At 56.7% G+C, this 13170-nt stretch overlaps 2 protein-coding genes across 32 annotated transcripts in view; one reads left to right on the top strand and one right to left on the bottom strand.

Moving 5' to 3' along the window:
* CAMTA1 (calmodulin binding transcription activator 1) overlaps window positions 1-13170 on the bottom strand; it is an 861094-nt gene that overhangs the window by 162150 nt on the left and 685774 nt on the right. The gene's annotated exons all lie outside the window — the stretch shown is intronic.
* On the top strand, window positions 7322-13098 carry LOC146402539 (uncharacterized). The gene is made up of 2 exons (XM_084962738.1): window positions 7322-8816; window positions 10605-13098. The coding sequence occupies exons 1-2, from the start codon at window positions 8813-8815 to the stop codon at window positions 10919-10921; spliced, it is 321 nt and encodes a 106-aa protein (XP_084818864.1). The 5' UTR covers window positions 7322-8812; the 3' UTR covers window positions 10922-13098.

Genomic DNA, 13170 nt, shown 5'->3' with positions numbered 1-13170 from the left:
TTCTGTTTCTCAAACGCAGGGTCCGAATGCCCAACCCCGGCTTCACAACCTTGGCGTGGCTGGCGTCGTTGCAGGGCAGACGGGGGCGGGGGGTTGGTGCCCTGTGCGGCTTAAGATGTTGAGCAGCATCCCTGCCCTCCTCCCACGGGATGCCCGGAGCCTCCCCTCCGCCCAGAGCTGTGACGACGACGACAAAGGTCTCCAGACGTTGCCAAATCGTCACCCCCACCCCCAACACACACACACTGAGAACCACTGGCCAACGAACATCTGGCCCTCGGAGTTTCCAGCGAGGGATTCCCAACCTTTCCCTATGGATGGGTTGACTTACTTGGAATGTGAATTCCCCAGGGGCAGAAATTGGACCTGTTGTGTTCTCTGCTGTATCCTCAGCATCTAGAGTGACATCTATCGCAGAGCTGGCACTTCATAAATAATCGCTGCAGAAAGAAAGGGTTCTGTGGTGCCCAGCAGGCTCTCGGGGTCCTTCCCAGGGGTTTATCAGAATGCCCGTGGAGTTCTCCTGTGGCTCAGTGGGTTAAGGATCTGGGGTTGTCACTGCAGTGGCGCAGGTCGCTGCTGTGGTGAGGGTTCAGTCCCTGGCTTGGGAACTTCCATGTGTCCCGGGTGCAGCCAAAAAGAAAGAAGGAGAAGAAAAAAAAGAGAATGCCTTTCAAATGCCCCCCAGGCAGAGTGCATTGGACACCTTGCCCTCTGTCCTGGCTCTTCCCCAGAAAGGCAACAGTCCTCACGGTGTGGGGCCCAGGCAAGGGCCTAGATCCTCCCTTTATCTGACCCCACTGCCACTAGGTCTGGACATTGCTGACCTCAGACTGCCCACCCATAGAGTGGGGACAGTGACCCTTGTCTACGTCTTGGGAGATGATGCTTTACAAATGACTAGACCCTCACTCACTGTGGGGGGTTGAATTTCTCTCTCCCATCTCGAGCAGCTGGCACAGGTCTGGGTGCATGGAAGGGCCTTGGGGACCAGGGCTGGCCTGTGAAGGGACCTTCATAGTGGGTGGTCGTGAACACGCTGAGGGGAGATGGAGGGTCAGGGATGGGGGTCCTGATGAGCCTTGGTCTTCGGCCTTTGCCCTGATAGAAAGTGCTCAGGGCAGACAACAGGAGGTGGGAGAGGCTGCTGGTCGCACACACATCTCTGTCCAGAGACCGTTCTGCCCCTGCTTGCTTTCTCCCAGTGGCAGGGAGCTCATCCCCGCCTGTGGCAGCTGAATCTACGTGAGGACAGCCCCAACAGTTAAAAACACCTTCCTTCCAGTGAGCTTAAGTCCCTTAGCCCCACCTGTTGGTCCCACCCTGCTGTCCAGAGCTCAGAGCCCCCGCCCAATGCCCCCGGCGTCTGATGCTTCTGGCACCTCAAGCTCCCTTCTTTCACGTCCGCACAGGAAGGCCAATATTCTTGGTTTTCCCAGGCCAGTCCCAGTTTTAGCCTCTATATTTTATTAATAAACAACACCCCTTCCACTCTCCAAGGAAGGAAGGCCATTTTCATCAGGGGCTTCTATGTCACACATGTTCTCGCAGGATGTGGGACCAAGTCCCCTGTTCCCCAGGAAGGACAATGGGCAGGTCAGGGAGGATCCCCTTTAGAAGCGGCCAGACCCCCTGCTGCAAACAAAGCACAGCCTATCTCCCCAAGGACACACCCGAGGCCCGGCCTCCCCCCAGCTTCCTTCTCAGTTGGTGTCCTCTGGAAGGTTCTGGGGACTGCACGTCCAAGGCCTGGGTGAGGCTCTTTGACCTCCAGCAGCTGGGGGCTGACATGCGGGTGATTCTGAGCATAGAGGGGTGGGCAGGCGTGAGGTGGCTCTGTCTGGGCCATCCATGGCCACGGAGCCCAAGGCAGAGGCTGTGGCCGTGCCCACTGTCCATTTCCTTCTTCTTTGTTCCCAGTCTCCCAGGCACACAGCTGCCTGGACTTAAATGACATTTCCCAGCTCCCTTTATAGCCAAGCCTGGCCATGTGACTAGGCTCTGGCCAATGAGATGTAAGTGAGAAGCACGTGCCCAAGTTCTGGTACGTGTTCCTAAAGGGAAGAGCCGTGCCTCTCTCCTCCCTGGTGGGTGGGATGCAGACACGATGGCTTGAGTTAGAGCAGCCATTCTGGACCAGAAGCTGCTGGACTGAATGGCAGAGCAACAAGACGGAAGGAGCCTGTGGAATTGTGGAGCTATCACACCAGCCCTCAGTGCCTCTATTCACAGAGAGAAAGGAACCTTTAGGCTTTGAGCCTATTAGTTCAGGCTTTCTGTCCCTTGTAGCTGAATCCAACCCCAACGAATTCAGAGCCCAAACAGATCTTTCTGCTGGAAACAAATACAGATGACTCATTCATGGCCACATCCAAGGGTGCAGGGTCAGGGGCTGGTGGAGGTCAGGGTGGTGAGGCCCTCGGCGGTGGGATAGGGGAGGATTTGGGCAATCAGAGTGCCAGTTAAAGCATCACATTATCAGAAGGACAGGGAGCTTCCGGCAAATGGACAGGAGGGGGTCCCCTCTTTGGCTGAGCAGCTGCCATGTGGGCTGCCATTTATGGAAGTCACCAGTTCCTGCAAAGGAGGGCTCTGCTTTCCCTGGAGACAGACTCCTGGAGCAGGTGCTCCAGTCTGGGGGCTCATAGCCAGCGCCTCCCGTCGCTGAGAGTCACAGCCGCACAAAGGCTGCCCTTGGTCCTCCAGGAGAAAGCATCCCCAGACAGCCAGCACTGCCTGTGAGCTGAGAAGCCCGAGAGGAAGGCCTGACGGCAGGTGTACATATCAAGGATGCTGAGAGAGTCCCAAGGCAGAGCTGCGAGGGAGGCCAGGGTCCAGGGAGGCTGGGAGCCATGCCCATGGCGTAAGGCCGGTGAGAGACTCATCCTTAAGGGGCTGTGGCTATGCTCGGCCTGTCCTGTCTCCAAAGGGCTGGCCCCTGGCCCAGTGGGGGACGAGGGGCCCTTTCCGTGGCTCGCCCAGCACAGGCCTGGGTCCGCCTCGCTTCCTGTTTTCTGGCGCCCGGCCATTGTTTCTGCACTTTCTCCAAATTAAAAACCCACTGGTGCCCCTTCCTGGGTAAAAAGAGTGAATTTTCAATTCAAGTGTGTGGGAGGGTGTCCCCGGGGAACAGAGTAATGAAGCCGCTAGTGCTAGTTGCAAAACAAATAGATAAATCAACGTTTCAATTTTCTCCATGTGAGAGAGCCGGCTGCGTTGCTTAGCAATTCAAAGAACATGACTGCCGGCTCTCTCAGAAGCAGCCATAAACGCAACAAAAGTTGCTAGGGTCTGAGCCATCTTAGCACGACAACCAAACTTACAGTCTCAGGGCCTCAGAAGCCAGCTGGAGCCAAGGACGCAGGCTGCTTCCAGGAGAAATCCCTTCAAACCCATCCTTCGGCATAGCAGCTCCCAGCAGGGTGAAGGCGGGAGGCCCCCGGGGGGGTGAGCAGGCGGGGCAGACCCCGGGTCCCCACTGGCACCAGGGGTACCAAGGGCTCGTAGGCCAGGCCCCTCGGAACCTTCCCAGCTACAGGTGCCCTAGAGGGAAAAGGAGGGGTCTGCCTCTCCGGGACCCAGAAACCCCAGCCCAGCCCAGTCCTGCCAGGGGCCTCGGCCCCAGGCCTGCAGGTGGAAGCACAGCAAATTGCCTCCATCAGGCCCTTGGTTTCTGCTCCCACACCTCCCATGGCTCCCCAGCCCCTTGGGCACGGGGGCATCAAGAACTGCGTTCGGTACGGTTGTACTCAATGAGCACCACACATCACTCCTGAAGCCCTTTTTTTTTTTGCTTTGTAGGACCGCACTCGCGGCATGTGGAGGTTCCCAGGCTAGGCGTCTACTCGGAGCTACAGCTACCAGCCTACAGCACAGCCATGCCAGATCTGAGCCTCATCGGCGACCTACACCACTGCTCTTGGCAACACTGGATCCTTAACCCACTGAGCAAGGGCAAGGATCGAACCAGAAACCTCATGGTTCCTACTCGGATTCGTTTCCGCTGCGCCACGACGGGAACTCCATGACACCCATTTTATAGGTGAAGAAGCTGAGGCTCGACAAGGTTAAGCGACTTTCCTGAGGTCACGTGGCCAGGACACAGCACTTCCTGCGGTACTTCCACGGCCTCTGTGTACGAGGCTGAGGATGGGCAGTGGCTGGGGGCGAACTTGGCTGGGGAGGGGAGACCCAGGCCCTTCCAAGGCAAAGTGTTTGCCTGTGACCAGCCACCTAATGTGGGGAGACAAAGCCCAGGAGGGGTTCCCAGTGCTGTGCATGGCGGCCGTCCTCAGGCCCAGGGGCAGGGGACCTTGGACCTGGGGGCCTTGGTGGCCTTTGGCTTCACGGAGAAGGATGTGGGGATGAGGGGAAGGGACGTGGGGCCCTTCCTGTGGCTCTCCCAGCACAGGCCTGGGTCGGCCTCGCCTCCTGTTTCCATCCTGACATGACTGTCCCACAGCCCCGCTCCCCAGGCCCAGAGCCATGCCAGGAACACCTCCTCCCTCTTTTCACTGGCCCCCGACAAGGCTCCCAGGGTCCAGCTGGATGTCACCTCCTGGCTGACACTCCCCCTGGTGAAAACGACGCCCCCACCCAGTCAGAACCGACGTGCTCCTGCCAGAAACCTTCCCGCTGCCTTGGTTCACACCTTAGCCTCTACCCTGGGTCTGGGAGCCCCTGAAGGCCGGGAGGGCCCCTTCGGGTTCCCAGGCCTGCGCTTGGCCTGGAAATGACTGCGGGTTGGATTTAACCAGGCAGCGCAGCGCTCACGGTGTCACCGGCTCTCACCGTAAATGCCGCTACTTGGTGCCACCGCGCAGACCCCCCAAACGGCACCAAAGCCAGTGATGGAAGACAAGCTCATATTTTTCCAGAGACCCAGCCAGAAATGTAAGAAAATGGACTTTGGAGGAAAACCAGCTGGAACTGAGATCTTGGCTCTGCCAAGTCTGAGTGTCTAGAAAATTCCTGAACTTTCTACCCTCGCTCTCCCGAAACACAATGCAGGAAAGGACTGCACCTCCTCCAGCGCGGTCGCGAGGCTCTGAGGGCACATGCTGTGGTGTCCAGGGTCGCCTTGATGCCACCACCACGGTGACTGCTGTATGGTGACGGCACTTTGGAGAGGGACAGCAACCGTGTCACTGATCTGAGGACCCAAAGACGCAGGCCAGCTGCCCTGTCCCCGTCTGAGAGCTGGAGAGCTGATGTTGGTCAGCCCGGGTGCTCTCAGCACTGCCAGTTCCCCCTCAGTTCAGGCCACTACCCCCACTTCTCAGCACCCAGGGCTGAAGCGGGCCCCTCGATGGCAGAGACTGGCCCTTTATCCCCATTCCTCCTTTCATGAGCCCAAGGCTCTGTGCCCACTGAAGCGGGGAGGGTGGGCTAACCCTGCTGGCTGTGTTCCAGGGAGGGGGCAGGGGTGATGGCGGGTGGGCTCTCAGCACGGGGATGTCTGAATGCCTCTGCTTCCTTTCCTGGGGGGCATGGCTATCTGTTGCCATGGAAACAGGAGACCGTTGGGTCCCTGCATCTGTGTGCCCCACACCTTGTCGGTGATGGCTGAGGACAGGTGGGTGGTCCTTCCCAGTAGCGGCTGGGGGACCCCAAGTCCCTGGGAGATCCTGGGGCTGGGGACACCAGGAGGCAGGCACACCGAGCCCAGTTCCTGGTGCTCCTGGCTCCTTGAAGGACCCAGGGTCTTGGTTTTCTATGTGAAATGGAGATGATGGCCGATGCGGCCAGCTCTCAGCGGGTCCGGAGCTCCAGAGCATCTGGGTAGGACCACCTCGAATCCTCCGGCTCCTTAAACTGTTTCAAGAGAGATGTAATGGGCGTGTGTGTCAGAAGATGAAAAAAAAGTCACCGGGTCCTGCTGGAGACAAGGCTTCCACAGTCAAATGAGTTTTGGAAGGCAGCCTATTGCCCTGCTTGGGGCTTCTCAGCGAGATGTTGGTATATTTCCGGGAAAACCTGGCAAACTCTTGTTTCATCCAGCATTTCCCAAAGTCGCCTGATCATGGAATCCTGTTTTTGTAGGATGGTAAATAACAGTGACCTTGAAATCCATCATTTGGAAATGATGGTCTAGACCAAGGGTTGGCAAACTACAGCCTACAAACCAAATCTGGCCCACCCCGTTTTTGTAAATAAAGTTTTATTGGAACACAGCCGGCCCATCCACATATGCATTGTCTGCGGCTGACGGTCCTGCGAAAACACAGCATGGAGTCATTGGGACAGAGATCACGAGGCAGGAAATACTTACGATCTGACCCTTTGAGAAAAAGTATGCCGACCTTTGCTCTATGCCAAGGCCTTACGGGAGCCTTTTAAAGAAATGCGGGCTGGTGTGCGTATAAAGAATATCAACCTATTTTTATAATATCAGAAGCATTTCCATTTAGGAAGGAAATGTGATTCTTAAGGAAAAAAAAATGCATCTCCTATTCCAACCAAAATCCTGGGCTTGTGTCTGCAGTGGGGCTGACAGGGAGAATGACAGAGCCTTCCCCTCATGTCACGGCTGACCATTAGGGGGCGCCCTGGCCTGTGCTGGTGCCGAGCTGGAGGTGATGGCTGTGTTGTGCCGGCCTCCCTCTGTGGGAGGTGGCCTGTGAAGCAGGGGCATGGGCTGGGAAAGGTCGGGGTTTCCCCTCAAAGCTCATAAAGCTTAAAATAAATAAGAAACACCACGGGGAGCCCAGGAGCCGTGGGAGCCTTGGGCCCACCTCACTCCACACACCTGTTGCTTCTGGAGCACCTTGGGCAGCCATGGTCCTGGGCAGCCATGGTCCTGGGCAGCCAGAGAAAATAGGGGTCTGAGGACCGTTTCCTCCAGGCCTCTAAGCTCGCAGCCGAGGACAGAAGCTGGCTTCTTGGTCCTTCCTGTGATTGGTCCTGGGTCCCTTTAAATTCAGCCCCAGCCTCTACTTCCAGAGGGACCAATCAGACCCTTATCAGCATGTGTCTAACATTTGCACGGATGAGCCCTCCTCCTCCATCCTCCCTGCTCCCTACACAACCCTGCCAGACCAAATCTGACATGGGACTTTCACAGTGTCATGAAAGGACTGTCATGGCTCCCTTGTACTGCTCCTCTCAACAGCAGTGCCTGCTTCGAGCCTTCTCGAGCATGGCCCCATTCTGCATCCTAAGGTGCTTAACGCTCCCCCCCACGCCCGTACCCCGATGCTGGGCCTCCCTGAAGTTGGTCCTTAGCAATCACGGGGAATGGTATGACAAATCCTTGACAAGTGTGCCTCATCTTCCCTGCCTAGCTCCATACCAGACATTGCTAATCAATCACAGCACTCTCTTTTTTTTCTTTTTTTTTTTTTTCCTGAGCCAGAACGCAGACTCTCTTCTGACAAATGTTATTAAAAGTGATGGGCCCTATGTGCCATCACTTTCCTGGGGAGGCAATGGAGGCCCCGTGAGGGGTGGTGACTGGCCCAAGATCACATGGCCATTTGAGGCAGAGCCAGGCTTAGACCTCCCGGCTCCTTCCTCCTGGCCTGGTGCCCTACACATGACAGGTCATGTGCAAACTTCAGATCCACATTCTGTAAACTGGATCTGACCTCAGACAAGCAGGAGGGACTTGGACCCATAAGGAGCCCGTGCTCTGGAATGAGGCCTGGCCCATCTCTCTCCGGGTCTGCTTGGTGGGTGTGATCTGCATGCATTGGGAATAAGAGAGGCTGTTTAGGGCAGTGTGGGGTGAAGAATTAAGTGCAGAGGCTCAGGCCAGCTGCCCAGTCAGGCCACCTTGGGCTCGACTCCCAGCTCCCAGGGTTGTGAGGCTCGGCAAAGAATAACCAAGAGAGCTGGCCCTTCTGAGAACTCACCACTGGCCAGGAACATGGCCAGACCCTCCAAACAGGTTATCTCCTGTGCTTTTCCCTCTACCCCCCCACCATCCCCGCCACCCCTGAGGCAGCAACATGAGCCCATTTTATGGATGAGAACACAGAGGCACAGAGAGGGCAGAGCCTTGCTGGGTAGGAGAGGCAGAGGACATCCATGAAGCAGCTTTAGGGAGCAGCACGTGGGGGCACTGGCATCATTATTAAGGGTCAGGTCCATGACTGCACCCTTCCCGGGCCCTTCAGCCCAGGCCTCGGAGTGAGCCGAGCGCTGCTGGTTCTGGGTCTGCGTCAAGGACATTTCCCTGGAAGGTAGAGAGGCCGAGGCTCGTGGGGAGGACAGAGATGACCGGGGGTGGGTGGGGGGGAGACGAAGCTGAGTAAACAGCCCTCTTGCTCCGGAAAATGACCCCTGCTGATCCCGGAGTTAGAGACAGAGGCACGTTGATCCGGGCCATGCCTGGCACGAGCTAGCAGAGCGTCACTGGCAACATGACTGGCTTGAGTCTGCCCCTCAGGTAGTTTATTTTTCCACTCAGCTGGCCAGGGAACATCCCATGCATGTCCTGGGCTGTGCCCGGCGGGCCTGCGTGTCCCCAAAGCCACTCCCTGGGCGCCCCTACGGGGAGGGGTCTGCCTCTCCCTTCCAGGCTGTTCACACACAGCACCAGTTCCCCAGTAATGAACAACACCCGGAAACATCTGCTTTGAAGGCCCAGTTCACAGGCTCATGGGACCAGCTCGCAGCCCCCAGCCTGCAGCTCAGAGCCTGGTCCTCGGCGTGGCCTCGCACCTGTGGTCCCCTGGATGGCCTGCTGCTGCCTCCTGGATGCACACCTGCACAGGTGCCCTGACCCCCCTCTGGGCCCTGGCAGTGGTCAGACCTGGCTCCTGGCCCAGGTGGGCTCTCTTGCTTCCTGGAGGGGCTCCCGGGCTATGCGATGGGTGGGGGGAACCACACCAATGGCTCGACCTGGAAGACCCTGGGGAGATCATGTGGCTCCCCCCCCCCTCCGGTGATGCCTGCCTTGCAGGTGCAAGTTCCCTGGCCAAGTCCACTCCCTCCAGCCTTCGCCTCCCCAGGGTCTCACCCAACAGGATGCTGATGTTGCAGCTTAGCTGGAATGTTGGGTCACATAGTGACCCCATGAGATTCATGTCCACCTGGAACCTCAGAATACGACCTTGTTTGGAAATAGGGTCTTTGCAGAAGTCACGAGCTAAGGTGAGGTCATGCTGGATTAGGGTGTGGGTCCAGGATCCAGTGACTTTGTAGGAAGAGGCGGGACCCACAGGGAGACGGTCTTGGGAAGGCGGGGTGGGGAACAGAGCCACGCCCTGCAAGCCCAGGGTCCACAAGCGTTGCCAGGAGCCACCTGGCTGGGAGATGCCTGGGATGGGTTCTCCCTTGGTGCTTCCAGAAGGAATGACCCTGGTGACACCTTGATTTCAGACTCCTGGATGCCTGAAGTGCTGAAACAATGAAGTTCCCGTTGTCAGAAGCAAAAGAAATCACTCCCGCTGGGCCTCACCTACGCCTTTCAGCCTCTAGAACTGTGAGAAAGTCAAATGCTGTGTCTCAGGCACCTTTCGGTGCTTGTTAGGGTGGCCGGCACTGAGACGCGTCTCATATGATGAGAATAACTGCCTGTTTTGCCGTTGAAGAAACCGAAACTCAGAGAGGTTAAGGGGCCTCCCTAAATTCCCGGGGAGCTGGGGTTGAACCCTCCTTCTGTCTCCCAGGCTCTCCCCCCTTCTCTGTGACTTCTGTGGCCTCCCCACCTCGGCAGCATGGATTCCCCCTCCTTTGGGGGCAGGGGGTGGGTGGTGAGCGGAAGCACAGCCCAACAAACCTGTCAGGGACCCGGCCTGGGGAAGGGGGGGTCCCAGGCAGGTGTGCGCTGACCCAGCAGGAACCCATTAGGACCTTGGCCTTGGTGAACAGGGCAGTGCCAGGCTCAGCGTTCAGACTGGATTAACCCATCATCGCGATGTCCCTGCCTTTCACTCTCTGGACAAAGTTTAATGGCACTCGATCAACCTCTTTAATTGAAAAGTGGGATCAGAACAGGTTCCAGGGCCCTGGCTGAGGCTCCGTGTAAGCAAACACCCACCCCTGCTGGTGACTGCTGGCATCCTGGGCTAGCCCTCAGCACATGGGCAGACAGGCTGCCCCTTCTCTGTGCTTCCTTTCTCCCAGACCCTAAGCACTAAGTTCTTCAGGCACTCCAAAAGAAGCCTAATTCATACTACAGTGTAAATGACCTGCAGTGGACTATGGAAGCCCTGTTAAGGAGCGTTTCAGCTCATCAAGGATCAAAACCAGAAGCTGTCCTGGATGAATATCAGAGTTAGGTCAGAGGAAGAAGGCTGAGGGAGGGGCCTTGGGTTCTGCAGGGAGTCTGGGAATCCACCTGGTATCCACCAGGGGGAGCCCTGTTCTCCCACCTGAGTCTCAGCTGGATTAAGCAAGGAGGCCCCGAGGCCTCACAAGAGCTCTAGTTTCCAAAGCAAAAGCCATTTTTAATTGATATACTGCTTTTAATAAGGTAGAGAAATAAACACACAATTTAGAAGCTTTTCCAATCAGTTGAAAGTACTAGGCAGGGCAAGTTAGCCAAAAAGTGGGGAAGCTCACTTTCTGAGTGTTTCCTGATGGAGGAACCTGGTTATAGTGGCTGCAGGGTCTGGGATCCAGGACACATCGTCTGCACCTGGATGGTACAATGGCAGTGATGGTGAGAATGATGGTGATGCTGATGGTGGTGATGGCGATGACAAAGAAGATGATGGTAGTGGTAGGGAGGAAGATGGTGGGGAGGAAGATGGTGGGGATGAAGATGGTGGTGGTGGTGGCGATGGTGGTGGCGATATTAGTGATGATAAAGAAGACGATGGTAGTGGTGTTGATGATGATGGAGGTGATGCTGATGGTGATGATGATGATGATGGAGGTGATGGTGATGCTGATGATGGAGGTGATGGTGATGACAATGATGAAGATGGTGGTGGTGATGATGATGGTGGAGGTGGTGATGGTGGTGGTATGATGAAGATGGCAATGAAGGTGATGATGATGGTGGTGGTGATGATGATGGTGGAGGTGGTGATGGTGGTGGAGGTGATGGTGGTGGTATGATGAAGATGGCGATGGAGGTGATGATGGTGGTGGTGATGATGGTGGAGGTGATGAAGATGATAGTGGTGATGACAATGACGATGGTGGTGGTGATATTAGTGGTGATGATAAAGAAGATGGTGGTGATGATGATGATGGAGGTGATGATGGTGGTGGTGGTGATGATGATGGTGGTGGTATGATGAAGATGGTGATGGTGATGATGATGGTGGTGGTGGTGATAGTAGTGGTGATGATAAAGAAGATGGTGGTGATGATGATGAAGATGTTGGTAGTGGTGGTGATGGGGATGGTGGGGTGGTGGTGGTGCTGATCAACATTAATTGATTACCTTTTATCTGTCTGGCAATATTCTAAGTATTTTTCATATATTAATTCCCTTAACCTTTGCAACAACCCTATCAGGCAGGTAATAGTAGGTTCCCCATTGCATTGTATGAAAATGACATTGAGAGGTTAGTGGTTGTACCTGAGGCCGCATAGGTGAGAGGGGCAGTGCTCGCTTGTGATCCCAGAGATTTGTTTGGGACTGGATTCCTCCTCGTCACCTTTCACGGGGTGGTAAGTGAGGTCAGGGAAAATGCAGGGCACAGACTCAAGGCTCCCAGCCCCCAATGCCCACAGGACTCTCCCAAGCATCTTGTGACAATACAGCTTCCGGGGGCCCCCCTGCCCATCTCTCTGTGGCTGGGGCTGGGGGTGTGCATTTTTCATTAATTCCTTGGAGTGATCCTGGTGCAGTCAATCCACGACCCCGGTGGGGAACACCGGTGCCAACGACCCATGGGGCAGTCATGCTGGCATGGGGGGTGGGGCTCTTTCTTCCTCCAGGGCACGTCCCCTTCTGCCCACTCCTGCCTCTCGTCCACCCCATCTGCATTGAGACCACATCATCCTGTGCTGCTGTGGCCGCTCCGCTGGGAGCTCTCGAATACTGGGACCCGGTCCCTGGTCATAGGTCCTGCCTGGCACACGGCAGCCGGCGTGAGGTTTTGAAACTGCATTTTGAGTCAGGTGACCCTTTCTGGGGATGACCCGTCTCCTTGCACTGTCCGCAGTCCTGCAGGTTCTCTGGGAGCTGGGCCTGCTGCCCTCTCGCTCATCCCGGCCCTTCTCTGCGTCCTCACCACCGCTGTTCTGGAAGGTATGGCCCTCCTGACCTCAGACCCCATCCCCTGGTGGGCTTCCCAGGTGTCTGCCCTTCCTGGTCGGGCTCCCCTTCCCCCATCAGCTCACCTGCATGTCACCTCCTCAGAGGGCCTCCTGTGACCACACTACCGGCAGTGGACCCTGCTTCCCGCTTATCCTGTGTCTGCAGGGTCCCCATCAGGTCATTAGACCCGTCTCATCTATGTACTAATGGCTGTTTGCTTAGAGCCTCCTCTGTCCCAGATACTGGGACATGCAGGGAGCCCCCTGGAGCCCCTGTTTTCATGGATCCGCAGTCACTTACGGTTTCTGGTCTTTGCCGCTGCCTGGGAGGTCCTCAGAGGCTGCCCCCTTTTACCTCCCGGTACCAGGCCCGTGTGGGCAGGGGGGCCCTGGGAAACCTGGAGAAGGTCGGCATGGGAAGGGGTCCCGTGCCAGCTCTGCAGCTTGGGGGCCTGGACTGATGTCGCCTGGCCCCCAGCCTAGAACAGGGCCCGCAGGACCCAAGGGGACAAGGGTTGGTCAGGGGACTGAGCTGGAGAGCGGGGAAGAGATGGAGGGTGACGCAGCCCGGGGGTCTGGGGCGCCTGTTGGGGCTCGACCACCTGGCTAGCCGAGGTCTGGGTGTCACATGGGTTTGACCAGGTGTGCAGAGCCGTGACCATGACAGCTTCCTGGAGCAGGGCCTGCATGTTTGTGGTGTAGGCTCTGCTCGCAACCACAGGGAGGGAGGGAGATTAGGTGGGGGCTGGCGGTAAGTTTGGCAAGAGCTGGGCTGGGGTCTCTTTGGTCTTCTGGCAGTGCCTGGAACTCGATGGGTGCCTCAGAAATGGGGTTTTGGGGCCTTTTTTTTTTTTCCTTTTTTTTTTCAGAGCCCCACCTACAGCAATGGAAGTTCCCAGGCTAAGGGTTGAATGGGAGCAGCAGCTGCCAGCCTCCATCACTGGCATAGCAACACCAGATCCGAGCAACACCAGACCTACACCATAGCTCACGGCAACGACGGCTCCT

The sequence above is a fragment of the Sus scrofa genome, chromosome 6, assembly GCF_054392235.1.
Source record: "Sus scrofa isolate SSC_HxYL_T2T_F1_AM1 chromosome 6, Sscrofa_HxYL_maternal_Yorkshire_Landrace_v2.0, whole genome shotgun sequence".
NCBI classification, from domain to species: Eukaryota; Metazoa; Chordata; class Mammalia; order Artiodactyla; family Suidae; genus Sus; species Sus scrofa.
The sequence above is the reverse complement of the archived record's forward strand: the minus strand, read 5'-3'. Positions and strand labels throughout refer to the sequence as shown.